Source organism: Gadus morhua, chromosome 23, assembly GCF_902167405.1.
Source record: "Gadus morhua chromosome 23, gadMor3.0, whole genome shotgun sequence".
Taxonomy (NCBI): Eukaryota; Metazoa; Chordata; class Actinopteri; order Gadiformes; family Gadidae; genus Gadus; species Gadus morhua.
The window spans coordinates 13,625,487-13,639,542 of NC_044070.1; the positions used below are offsets into that span (position 1 = coordinate 13,625,487).

At 42.0% G+C, this 14,056-nt stretch overlaps 1 protein-coding gene across 3 annotated transcripts; it reads right to left on the minus strand.

Annotated features, from left to right (window-relative positions):
- Positions 1 to 23: 23 nt before the first annotated feature.
- Positions 24 to 12,310, minus strand: LOC115536986 (copine-3). 3 transcript variants are annotated; one of them, XM_030348517.1, is made up of 17 exons: positions 12,027 to 12,309; positions 11,437 to 11,637; positions 11,018 to 11,197; positions 10,509 to 10,583; positions 10,333 to 10,404; positions 10,155 to 10,235; positions 9,653 to 9,742; positions 8,257 to 8,355; positions 6,906 to 6,992; positions 5,998 to 6,057; positions 5,517 to 5,650; positions 4,901 to 4,955; positions 4,753 to 4,804; positions 4,180 to 4,313; positions 3,365 to 3,601; positions 2,559 to 2,673; positions 1,105 to 1,399 (listed from the first exon to the last, which is right to left on the minus strand). In XM_030348517.1, the coding sequence occupies exons 2-16, from the start codon at positions 11,599 to 11,601 to the stop codon at positions 2,563 to 2,565; spliced, it is 1,632 nt and encodes a 543-aa protein (XP_030204377.1). In that variant the 5' UTR covers positions 11,602 to 11,637; positions 12,027 to 12,309; the 3' UTR covers positions 1,105 to 1,399; positions 2,559 to 2,562. The 3 variants fall into 3 exon arrangements, with proteins under 3 accessions (XP_030204375.1, XP_030204376.1, XP_030204377.1); XM_030348515.1 differs by lacking the exon at positions 2,559 to 2,673 and having other exon boundaries at positions 24 to 1,399; positions 12,027 to 12,310; XM_030348516.1 differs by lacking the exon at positions 2,559 to 2,673 and having other exon boundaries at positions 24 to 1,399; positions 11,974 to 12,050.
- Positions 12,311 to 14,056: the final 1,746 nt, after the last annotated feature.

Below are 14,056 nucleotides of genomic sequence, written 5' to 3' on the forward strand. Positions count from 1 at the left end.
TAGGCGAAATAAATGACAAAATATTTTGTTACAATTATAATTATAACGACAGAGTTCAAAATAATCACTGCTGTGCAGGCACTGAAAGTAGCTACATTATCAAGAGGTATGGCATTAATAATGACATAAACGTACTAACAACAGTGCTCTATATATTTATATAAAATCAAAGACCATCGAGTGTGAATTGTATACATGAAACATAAATGTAAAACATGTTATTGATATAAGACACTGTTGGACATAGATAATAAAAAAACAATATTATTTACTACAGCTAGTTAGCATTTAGGAAGATAACGTCACTCCAGGACCATCTTACTGTAGTACATGATATATTAACTATTAAACAATTCAATCTAAATGTGGCTATAGTTTTTAAAGTTTGGCAAACCTAATAATCCATATTAATAATTGTTCTAAATATTTTGAGTCAGAGCTGTTTAACAGTCAAAATGTCAGATAATGATAACTCTGAAACAAAAATATATAAACTATTTGTAGAATTAGTACAAAGATGTTTACATGCAGAACACCTGAATATTGTTGGATTTACCATCACAAGAATGCACATGACAATATGTTACCAACCAAATGGTTACTGGCTCTCCACTGTAAACATTGCTAAAGTGCAGATTTTTCTGGTGATGGCTGAAACCGTTTCGAATGACTGGTTATAAAGGGTTCCTCAAGCAGGGCTATACATCATTGAACAAGAAATGGTCATTCAATAGCATTGTGGTAAACAATTAAGCAATCGATTTGCAGCCCAAACATGTGGATTACTCTCAATAAACATAAAAAGATCCTCTGTAGGTTTACGATGATATATTCTGAGCGGTTTTCAGAGGGCAAAAACATGTCGTCATTGAATAACTAAACATATCTTGAGAAAACACTGTTAATAGTCAATAAAACCCTGAGACCCATGCATTTTTTTTCTCTTTCCCTTTCAAATAACTTCATTTGGCAGCAGAGTAAAAATGCAGTTCTTGGCGGACAGGAGAATAGGTTATTCTTGCATGAAAGATCATGTACGAACTACAGGTAGGCTTTCCATGCTCTTGATGTTCTAGTACATGTTAAGATACCGACAGGCTTTCCATGCTGTCGTTGTTGCAGTACTTGTAAGTGTCCAGTAGGATATGTGGTTTGGGTGTTCTCCAGAGACATCCACTGGTTGGGTTAGTGACCCGACGTCATCGACGCCCCAGGTTCACCACGCAGCGCTGGGGGCTGAGGCCTGGGAGTCGGGGGCGGCGGGGGCAGGGGCGATGGTGTTGTTCGTGGTCGCGTCTGGCGGCGGCGGCGGTGGCGGCAGCTTCATGGTGCGAAAGAAGTCCACAACCTGACCTGGGACCTCGGCCAGGACGCTCTTGGCCAGCGCCTCCCGTGGGGCCTGGAGACGAGGGAAGGAGGAGAGGGGCGGAGGAGCAGGAGATAAGGAACGGAGGAGGACAGCGGGCATGGGGGGAAGCGAAGAGAGCAGAGCTGGTGGAGAGTAAAAGGATCTAGAAGAACCTTTGAGAAGGTCAAGGTGGATCTCCCCTCAAAAACCACAGGTGGCTTTACAAATAAAAAAGCCCAGGATCTTTACGGCTCTCTGGCTTTAAAGCTTTATCTTCCAAACTTGAGGGTAAACTTGTCCTCATGGCTGATGGATAGATAAGCAGCATTTGCTCTAGTCCACCGACTGGTTAGACTGGTACACTGATCTATCCAGCCCTCTAAGCATAGGGTATGAATGGGTACAAGTAAAATGTTAAATAAATAAACAGACAAGGCCTTGAAGAAGAATGATTGCAGCTGTGAGGTGTACTGCAGTAGATAACACAGCTTACTAGCCATTATACATGCATTAGCTTCCTAATGCTAAGGCCGATTTAGAGAGCATTTATCTCTTTAACGGGTACGCGGGGGGCACATTCACCTTCCCACCTTCCCTAGAAAATATCATAATTTTTTCAACGAAGTCTGAGCCTTTACTTCTGTCTTGATAGACCTCTTAATTTACAAGTTTGAAGGTCTGGTGGTCGACCCTTATTTCACAACACTGTGCCGATAGACAAACTTGTGTTTCGCACCTAGCCTGGAGACCATCCTGATCACATGACCTCACATTCTGTTACGCTACACTGATCAGTCTGGACCTCGTTGCTTCGGGAGACGCGATCAATGTTTAGCAGCGGCCTGTAGGTTACGTCATCAACCATGCCGCAGTCCCTGATTGGAACCACAACGTCATTAATCAGAACACAGTCCGCCAAGATTGCATTACAATTTCTGTAACTCGAGGTTGGCGGCAGGAGGAGATCCAGACGGATTTGTGCAGGGAAACAGAATGGCAGGTCATGTGATCAGGATGGTCTCCAGGCTATTCCGCAGCAGCAAAAGTTGAAAACCCCTTCATATCCCCACCGCGATGCGTTGTTTGTATCACAGAGGAGCTCTTTACCCAGAGATGTTAATGCTGTCTAAATCCTTACACACAAGAGGGGGAGGTGAAGCAGGAAAGCAGATCAAGGGCTGACAGACAAAGACGAAGGGGCTGCGCCTACGCTTCTAGGGAGGGCTGGGTTCCGTTGGAGGCTTCAGCTTGAACGCATGGAAGAAGGAAGCCACTTGGTCAGGCAGCTCTGCCAGTACACTTTGCGCAAGGGCTGCTGTTCCGGCCTGAAATGTGTTGTGTAGACATTTGCATATACGAGTTACGCTGACTTCAGAAATCCCCCACTCGCCAAACGAGGTCTGATGACATTGCTGTTTAGAATAAGGACTATTAAACTATACCTCGGTTGCTTCTTTTTTGTTAGAGAGGTGTTGGATTAGCTCATTATTAGGATTAGCTCAAATTAATACAAATTTGAGTTGCTGCTGTAACTGCAGTATATTGGTTGCCATTTTGTTTCTGCTCACAATTAAATCCTAAAGAGTTGCACTGAATATTTTTCGTTTTGCCTGACAGGGAGATAAGATAATTCATATTGGTTTAAAAAATATTTAAAAAACAACAAACAAGTAATCAAAGGATAATACATTTCTGTCAATCAACAAATCGAGTTTTCATCTTAATGGATTGGCGAATTGTTTTAGCAGTCTATAAGGGGCATAGACAACCGATCACAGAATCAACACACCTCATGCGGTCTCTGCTGCAATTCGCAAAATAAGTGTTGTGGTGATTGGCATGTGGAGCAAGCATGAAACAAAACCTGTGTCAAGATCTGGTGCTCAATCAAACCCTTGCATCTCATAGCACTATGTGGAAAGAGTTGGAGAATAGACACCGGGTCCGAACAGGGTCTTTATAAAAGCAGCACGACACACAGAAGAAGAGCAAACGTTGAAGGTTCTCCCTGCTTACGCGTTGGAACTGACGGAAGGGGACGAACTGCACGATGTCCCGCATGGCAGCCTCGCCAGTGGTGGAGCGCAGCATGCCGTCGTCCCCGTCCAGGAACTCCATGGCGCTGAAGTCGGCTCCGCCCACGCCGATGATGATGATGGACATGGGGAGGCGGGAGGCGTTGACGATGGCGCTGCGCGTCTGGTCCATGTCCGTGATCACGCCGTCGGTGATGATGAGCAGCACAAAGTATTGCTGGTGACGTGGGACAGCAGGTGAGGGAAGGGTGGATAATTCTTTTTTTATAATTATAAAAAAGGCGAATGTTAAATCAATGCTAAGTAACTCTGGACAACCCTACTTATACAGAGTTACTAAGCATTCCCCGAGATGCAGATGGTAATTCAATACATTTGAGAGGTTTGTAGAGGTTATTGACTTGCAATACCTAGGCCTAGCCGCAACATGAATTGACAAAAAAAAGACTATCCCTATCACTATGAACTATCCCTTTCAGAAGGATGGAATTCAAATACTGATCCCCACCCCCTCCACTATTATAAAGGATGTAAATCTGTCAGAGGCTCACAATTAGCATGGGTAACTTCATGGCAGAACCAAACCTACTCCAAACCACATTTAGACGGTTTTCCTACATTTGCGTTTTGGCTAAAGTAAAAAAAACAAGAATATGTTCCATGCAATTGCTAGAAACCTTGACGCATAGTTAACTGTTGCACTGTTTAGTCCAATGAATGACCTCATGTCGTTAAAAAGTACTGCCATCGCAACCACACCCAAACATGGAGGCTTCAGCTTGCCCAGGAACTCACTGAGGCAGTGTTCTGCTGCATGGCCTGTTTAGCGAAGCAGGCCACGTGGTTGATGATGGGAGAGAAGCTGGTGGGTCCGTAGAGCTTAACCTGAGGCAGACACTGCTGGTAAGCGGACACCACCCCTTCGATGCCTGGAAACGAACAAAACAAGCGTACGCATGACTCATTAAATTCAATCAATGTGTTGGAGGAGCTGAATGATTCAGGGAATGACCCATATGTTCATTCCCACATGGTCATTCCCTCCAAAAATACTTGTTATATACCTAAAACTACATTTGTTTTATCCTTAATAATCAATAAACTAAGAACATTTTAGAGATATTATTCATGCTCAGTGATGGTTTACCCTCTTGGAAGTGGTAGAACCTTTTATTTAAGCAAATATGTAGAGGCAAGTTCACCATGATTTAAGCTGTTCTATACTATTTGTGAATAATGATGTTAAAAAACATATTGCCTTTACGTTTAACAATGTCAGAAAGTGCTAGGCAACTAAACATTAGATATCAGTCGTGTGTGCGTACAGCCTAACAGCGCATGAATATGCATGCACAGGCTCCAACATACCGGCACAAAAGGGATTAGCAGGGTTGAAGTTGATGGGGAATTCATGGGAAACCTGGGAAAAAACAACACACCACCCCTCATTGAAGCCCTCTTCCGATTGATATGAAAAACCTGCATAGGCAAGAGGCCTGTTGGACATTCAGCTGACCTGCCAGGACGGGGGGACCTGTGCTCCGAACCCAAAGGCTGGGAACATCTTGTCGCTGTAGGGGGGGAGGGAGAAAGGGAGAGGGCAAGGGAGAGATCACCAATAAGTCATAATAACCAACCATTATTTATAGAATCATAACAACTAGGTAAAGTGGAGTGTATTTTTGTATAGTCCTTCAACCAAATGACAGATTCACATGGCTTCCCAGACGAGGTTCGAATAAGATTTGATGTTCAATATTGGATCTAGTCCAATTCTCCAAAAGTAGGAAAAGGAGGAAACCTTGATAAGGGACACACACTATTAGGATGGTAGAGAGGTGGTTGGACATCATAATGCCGTGTATCTTCATCGAGAATTGCAGTGAATGTTTTGAGATATCATTGAGGAGCTTGAGACAGGGGCCAGCACACCGGTCTCAAAGGTTCCTACTGCGTCATTGAGGTTCCAACCAGGAACCCATGTAGTAGGAGACACTCCCAATACGAGATTAACCCGCCGCATACACCATAATAAATGAACAATGGATCCAAAGAACTGAATACACAATGAAACACACCGATGGAAATCTATCCCCGTCAATGCATTTGCGTCCTTGGAAGCAGGGACTCACCTGTCGTAGTCCTGGATCACAGAGCCCACGGCCCAGATGGCGGCCAGGTACTCGTTGTAGCCCTGAGGGTCGATGAAGTGGAGGGACTGGGGGGTCCGGGGGTCCCCGTTGGAACCTGTGAAGTCTATGGCTATCTGAGGCAGAACCAAGATGAGGATTAGGGGGGATGAGGTTGTTTATTCTGATATCTGCCTCCCCCCATGATCCACACTTACAGTATCAATTGTCAGTGTTTATCTTGGTTGTCTGATTGTTTGTCAAACACAACCTTAATACAAGCTTGCACACCTTTGTTAAAAGATAAGACGATTGCCTGTTAATATGTTCAAATGAAACCGGTAGAGTCCAAGTCTGTTTGGCTTTACCCCATAAAAACTGTACAGTAACAAAAATATCAGTTTCTTCTAATTTTTAAGAGATGGTAGACTAGTCCTATTGCTGAATTAACAGATCCCCAAAAGTATCAAAAGACCATACTTACTGTAAAGTTGAGTTGACAGCCGCCCATGATGTAATCCAAGAACGTGTACTGCCTCACTATCTGCACATAAACATAATCCCAATTACACACTGATCGTGCTTAAATGTGCAGTATGGGTCACAGTATGGGACTGACATCATAAATACACTGGCTTGACCTGACGAGAAGAGCGACTACAATTATCTATCTCACACACACCTTCTACGCTAACTTGACTGTTATACTGACCTGATTCAAACTTGATAAAAAAAGAAAAAAGTTTCAACCTCATTTTGCACTACAGCACTCACTGCATTTACTACAGTGAATTAATTTTATAGTGACTTTTGGAACTTCTAGACATTTGCAGTTAACGTCAAACTGAGGCCTAGAGTTGCATAAAAAAATATTGCGACACACATTTTCCATTAGTTGAGTGTTACGAATGGAATGGTCATGTCATATTTTGGGTGTTCTGCACTGCTTCATGTGAGCCGCTACGTGATAAAATATAAAAAGACTGAAGCATGCTTCAAGCTAGTATCAAGAAATGCTGGTTTGTAAGCCGTTTTCTTGTTCAGGTAAATGGAAGAGGGGGACCGGAAGGCTCCTCCAACGAGTTAGTTCAAAATGTTCAAGCTCTGCCTAAAAACAAAAAAAGATGGAATGCTGATCTGTTTAAATTAAATGTAGAAGATAAGTATTAATCATGTAGTTCATTATCATTCTACTATAAATGTTATGTCTCATTCTCTTATAACTAAACATATACAGTACAAGCTTCACAAAACCAGTGCTTTGGAAAGGAATCCCCATGAATCCCCTCCGAAAGTTTGATTTGATCTACAACATCCGCCACAACAACATTCCTCAACCGAAGGAGAAAAAAATACAAATACTGAGGGAAATCAATCCAAGACCCAACATACCTCGCATTTTTTGATAATGATCACCCCAGAGTTTTTATAGCCCTTCTTCTTCTGCTTCTTCTTGCTGTTGATGCATTCAAACTCGGCCTGGAAGGGGGGGGGGGGGGGGGGGGCCATAAAACAGGCACATCTGTGTCAGAGGTAGCGCATTACCGTCACCCCAATGAAGTTGCTATGATGCTCTGCCTTCAATGTTTCCCCTACCATTGTTCAGGCCTGGCGGGCCGCCAGGCCAACGAGCGCCCCCGCCAGGCCAACAACAGGCCAAAAAAAAAAAATGAAAAAAAAAAAAAAATGAAAAAATGAAAAAAAAAAAAAAAAATGAAAAAATGAAAAAAATAAAAAATAATGCGGTGTCGCGCGTGCGCAGATTATGCCCCATCATAACGGACAATCTGACAGCATTAAATTATATCATCATTAGCATGGCACTGTCACACTAAATTTGTACCGGCTGACAAATTTGTACCGGGCGCGTCATCAATACGTAATCCATTCCAAACCTGCCCGGCAACAGATGATCAGATGATTAGAACCTTTCGAATGACGTGAAAGGTTCACGAACATTCGCGAACCTTCTATCTAGCGATCCGTTATCTGTATTGTGCTATTTCGTCATTGACCTGCTTTAAACACTCAGTTTATTTGCTAAATTTGATTAAACAATGAAATACAATACAAATATAAAGTAAAAACAAGTGTTATCTAGCGATTCGTTTTCTGTATTATGTTATTTCGTCTTTGGCAACATGAGCGCAAATTTTTTTTGAAACCCGCTTTAAACACTCAGTTTACTAGCTAAATTTGATTAAAAAATGAAATACAATACAAATATAAAGTAAAAACAAGTGTTATCTAGCGATCCGTTAACTGTACTATGTTATTTCGTCTTTGGCAACATGAGCGCGAATGTTTTTTGAAACCTGCCCGGCAACGGACGACGCGATCATCTGTTGCAGGCAGGTTTGGAATGGATTACATATGGATGACGCGCCCGGTACAAATTTGGCAGCCGGTACAAATTTAGTGTGACAGCACCACCAAAAATTGTATTGTAAATAAAATTAGTTTATTGTTAATAACGTGTTTATTGAATCATTATCAACTTGTGATGGCTAAGCAAGTGTTTTACATGGAAATAACCAACAAATACTCTAGCATCCCGTGAAAAATGTATAAAAAAATCACACTATCAGCTCTTACCACCGGGCCTAAAAAAAATTCTAGGGGAAACACTGAATTCCAATATCCACACTGGCAACAAGAACAGGTAATTCAGATGGTCAGGGGAATTGCAAGTAGACAGTGTGACACAGACAAGTGCACTGACCCACATTTACACACACCTTACCGCGTATGACTTGGATGACTCTTGTATTTGGGCAAGGTTTGTCTCAAAGGTCCCTATGTAGTCATGGGACCCGCTGCTATTGTAGTCATAGCACTCCACCTAGCATACAGGCAGCAAGGGACAAAAACAATGTTTTTTTAATGGCCTGGTAGATAGAAAAATGATATTAATTTATTTAGCTAGGAATGGCTTTGAATTAGGATGGACACAGGACAGGGGAAGAGAGAAATGCTTGATTTGACTGATGTGTTGTTTTTTTTAAATCATTGCATTTATTCTCTTGTCCAGGAAATGGAAAAAGGGGGTCACTCATTGGCCTTCTACAAACGTCAAGACAGGATACACAGTCCAGCAAACATAATGCTGTTAAAGGTCTTCAGCCATTGATGCGATTTGATATTAACATGATCAGACATGAGTTGGTCTCCTTGGCAACGCAGTTATATAAAGGGCCAATAAATGGCCTTTTTTTTTTTACTGTGTATCCTTCTGGTTCAATCTAACCAGTATCATGATGGGCGGATGGTTTGAGACTGAAAACAGAGAACACAGGAGGGGAAATGGTAGGCCTGAAGACCAGCAGGAGGAAAGTCTAGCCCACTAATGAGTACCAGCCTGGATGAGTAGCAGAAGAACACACTTTGACCCCTTTGATGAACTCAAAAAACGCCAAAGACTACAAATCAATAAATTCGCCCCGCAATACAGAGCTTTAATCTGAAGCACACACAGCAAAAGTTGTGAACTCACTTGTAGCACTGTCGACTGGGAAGTGCCACACTCTGACAAGCTTGTTGTTCAAAAAGAAAATGATACACACATCAGCTATAATGGTTTTGTTTATGCTGGGTATGGGAGCACAACACATGACCTAACAGAAAGTACCTTATTACGTCATGCGTAGACAATACGGGTGATTTTAGCTCCAAACAAGTACAGACCACAGCAGCACAGCTTAAGGTCAATTGTACAAGAGGCATCCATGAGCGATTAGCTTGGGCACTTGGCCTGCAGCATTGTACCTATGACCGAATCACAGCCCTGCTGTTATTCAGTATAACAGCACTCCCTTTCATATGAACACTTAATTACTAATGATTACCAACTCTGTAGGCAATTTGTCTTAATTTTAGGGAATTATTACTACGCAAATAACCGAACACTGTAAGATTGGGGGAAATGCAAGGAAATCCGCCTTGTAAAACACACCATATAATCCAGACATATGCAGGTATGAATATTTGTATGTTTTAGTATTGAGGCATAAGCTTCTATGTGTTAATGTATGCATGTGTGTATCCATGCATCCGTGTGTGTGTGAGAGAGTGAGAGTGAGAGTGAGAGTGTGTGTGTGTGTGTGTGTGTTTGTGTGTGTGAGGAAGTGTTTTTAGTGCACCTTTATCCGTCTCTCTATGTCGCCCCCACAGAGTGACTGCAGAGGCACCATGAAGGGTTTCCACGTGGGGCTCAGGTTGTTCATCACCACCTGAAATGAGGAAACAAAAAAACCACCCTGCAATGAGCTGGTGTGCTGGCCTGACATTAGCCGCCACACGTGAAGCGATAGGAGAGGACTGAGGTTTGAGGCATGAAAATGCCTTGCTGTCATAATGGGCAGTGTCGCAGTTTTAGTGCTTTTTATTTGTGTAGCCGTTCTGATGTCTGGGGGGAAAAACGCTAAGAGCAGGTAGAATGGTAATGTGTGTGCGTATGTTGACCTGACGTTTTTCTCGTCAGGTCAAGCCAGTGTATTTATGATGTTGGTCCCATGCTGTGGCATGATGTCACGTGTATATATGTACACCATTACGAGCCCTAGGGGCGAAGCTTTTTAAAGACCGGTTTCATGCCAGTAATACACATCTAAGCACGATCAGTGTGCGTCATTGTGTCCTCGCCTCAGTCCGGTGAGCCAGCTGCCAATCTGTGTCGGTTTGCTTGTAGATTTCCAGAAAAGGATCCGAGAGTCCGAAGAAATCCTTAAAACAAACAAGTTAACTTCACATGCAATCAAATGGAATGGATTTATTCTTCTGATTCTTCCTGTCAGCGATTATTATCATCAACCGAGTCCACCTTTTTATCCAGCTTCCTAGCAGCCATCTCAAAATTCACCACTCTGTTGTCCGTCTTCTCTTCAGCAACAATCTTGATAGAAAACAAAAATAAGAATTCATCTAAATATATAGATAACTGTATGTGGACACACGATGCTAGATGACTTCACATGGAGATGCTAGTGAGTGACCTACTGTGATGGTCCCCTTCCCAGCCGGTTTCCGGTCTCTCCTCAGTAGGGGTCGAGTCAGCTTCCTGGAAGACACAATCTAAACAAAAACCACAGAAAGATTGAACAATTGGATTCGCTTTTGTACAGGAATTCTGAGCCTGTTGGGTTTCATTTGAAGCGGTTTTCGACCTTTAATATATTGCTACCATTGAGCTAGACTGTGTTGTTGTTGTTGTTGTGGAATTATGCAAAATTTGGGGAAGAACATCGTTTTAGAAAAGACATGACATTTGGGTTACTTGACTTCTAATCTAATTTATTTCCAAATGTAATAAAACCAAAGTGGAGAATTTAAAAACAGTGTCCAACACACTTTCTCAACCCTGATATCTCACAGTTTTTTTAAAACCTGTAAGTGAAAGGTGCAATTTTAAAGCAATGTAAAACAGTAAAACCTCAAACGCTTTAGACCTCAAAAGCAGCACAATACTTGACAATACTTTAACCGGTCTCAGGAGAAACTGTCCTCACCTGGCCCACGGTGCACTCCAGGGACCCGAGGAAGTCATCATCCTCCAGGTCATAGGTGGCGTTGTCAATGTCGTACACAGAGAACCGGATTTTCTGCACCACCTCAAAGAAGTAGTCGATCTCAAAGGTTTTGGAAAACTTTGGATCTAGGGTATTGTTTATTCGTTCCGTGCGCCCAACCTGGACAGACAATGTTATTTCAGACAAGCTTCCATGGAAAAACAAATGTTTGATAAACACAAGAGTTAAGTTGTTATTATTATAATGGTAACAATGACGCAGACCCAGTAGTAGGTCCTATGTTCCTGGTCCCTGTGTAACCTTGTTTTTATTGTTGTATGTGTTTTGTATTATTGTATGAATATATTTTGCAAGTAGAAGCATCAATCACGGCCTGGGCGTTTCTCCTCCACACTGACCTCATACCACTGGGACTCCGAGGAAGTCATGTGGATCACACATAACGGATCGGACTTTGAAAACACGTCCATGTCCAGGAGATTGTTACAGGAGACGCTCAGTACCACTTTGGATAGGAACTGAGCGTTCCCGGGTCCCGCAGTCGGGGCTGGTCCAGCGGCCATGACAACCTCTCGTCAAACACACGCGATCCAGCGGCTCTGTGAACGGAAACAGCAGGAAGGAGTGAATCCAGCTTTTCCACTTTTTCAACCTTATGGTTGCGTACTACTAGGCTATACGTGGTATGGAAGTGGAAGCGATGTGATTTTACTCATACTCTTTGATTAAGTTTCCCGTGATGCCTATATAGTCACATTATAAGATGTTTGGTGAAAGAAAAAAGCACATTCCGTTAAAAAACGCGTTGGGTTACTCACTCTGTTACGCTAACCCAAATATCCTGTTAATGTCGCGGTATAAACCGTTTCATCATACACATTGTTGCAATTAAAGTTTACACAATGGTGATAGATACTGTCAATATCCATATTTACCAGTGTATGCTGCATTAGTAATATTCAATGTTGATCTTTTTAAGAGGTCTTACCATTTGTCTTTGGCGATTGAACCGTTGTCAGAGCTGCTGGGGCACGGAGTGGGCGTGGTCCGCCTCTCAGCACCGGGGTGCGTCTGTTTTCGGTACTAGTAGGGCCAGTGTTCTGACCATTACCGGTGTTCTGCCAGAATCTGTAAAATCATGCTACCCTGTAAAAAAAGTTCTACTTTATTTGTTTGATAGAGGCAATTGGTCTACAGATCAAATACGCTATCAAACGATGGTCCCACTGCAGTATCACTTGTGCTATTTTTCACCACTAATCACCCAATGTACACTGTAAGAATATGGGGGCATATTTTGATACCGTTTTATTGAAAACTTCAGGGTGTTCTGCCAATTTATGCTACCTATCAATTGTGCGACATGGTTGTTCTGCGCATGCGCGTCGACAACAATGAACATGCGTCGTGCGCATCCATCAATTTGTGCTACTATTATTTTGGCTGATGGTGAGTACTTCTTTAAAACATGTTTTTAACTGCGCCTTTTGACCGGTAAGCGTGTAAATATGTGCATGTACCAACTGGCTTTGCTGCTAAATGTAGAAATAAGATTATATATGTGTTATCTTAGGGGACTGGGAGCGGAGAAGGTTTTGTTCGGTGGTGGGGGAGGGAGGCGGCGACATCTTGTCGTGTTATAACAAGATATGTATCGTGTGTTATATCAATTCTAAATACTTGTGTGTTATTGCTTTTTTGTTAAGCGATGGACAAAAGGTGGGACGAATTATTTGACCTCCTTTCTCACGGAACATTCCCGGCTGGGTATGATAAGTCCCAGAAATTAAACCTGAGGAGGTACGCTTCAAAATTCACGTTAAAGGGTGAGTTTCCAAAGTACATTAAAATGTGGATAGTGTCTTGGTAAGATTGCTCTTTAATGATGAAAGTTTTTTAATGAATGTTTACTGCAGAAGGAGAGCTCTACGTTAGAGGCAGAAGAGCCATTAAATCCAAAGAGGATGCAAGAAAACTCTTCACAGAATTCCACTCCTCTCCAATCGGGGGCCATACGGGCATCCTGAAAACCCGGACTGCAATGTCCTCCAGATTTTACTGGCTTGGCATGTCCGTGGACATTAACAACTGGGTAGGCAATGTGTTTGAGTTATTGTTGTGTTTTTATTTTTTGTCTTTTATTAACAACTGCTTTCTTAAAGGTCTTGGAATGTGATAAATGCCAGAAGGTTGGAAAACCTTCGACTGCTGCACAGCCATTACAGTGTATACAGGTAAATGTGTACAGTGGTATCTTGATATTATCCAACAGCTATTAATAAAGAAATATTGAGAATGTAAAAATAATTATATTTGTTTTACCTTGATAGGTGTCTGCTGTCTGGGATCTCGTTGGCATTGACCTGATAGGACCTCTCCCAAAAACTGTGGATGGCTTCCAGTATATTTTAACAGCCACAGATTACTTTTCCAAATGGGTTGAGGCTTTCCCATTAAAGACTAAAACCGCAGCTGAAGTGGGACGCCACATCTGCTCTATTATTTATAGACATGGTTGTCCCAAAAGAATCCTATCTGACCAGGGAAAAGAATTTGTTAATGAAGTATGTGCATTTTAAAAAAGCGTTTGTAGTAAATACAATTCAGGAATAATTCCTTTCTGTTTTGGATTTTTTTTTACTGTAACTCTTTTTATTTCAGCTCAACACCAGCCTCTGCAATATGTTGGCTATTGAAAGGAGTGTGACAGCTGCCTATCATCCCCAAACCAATGGTCTGGATGTGAAGACAAGCCACAACATAAAGCAGCAAGTTTATTTCAAACTTTTTTAGTATAGCTTTGTGACAGCGGGTCTTGTTTCGTTCCACTCTGATTTCCCGAAACGGAACTGTGTTGCTTTTAACCATGGATAATATAAATGTATTCACAAATTTAATCTATTACTATTCATTCAATATTGATATGTATTTCATACCAATACGTGATGTAGTGCATCGTTGGGCCAGACATTTTGAACTATTTGTGAGACAGGCGTAATTTAATTTGTTTATATTGTG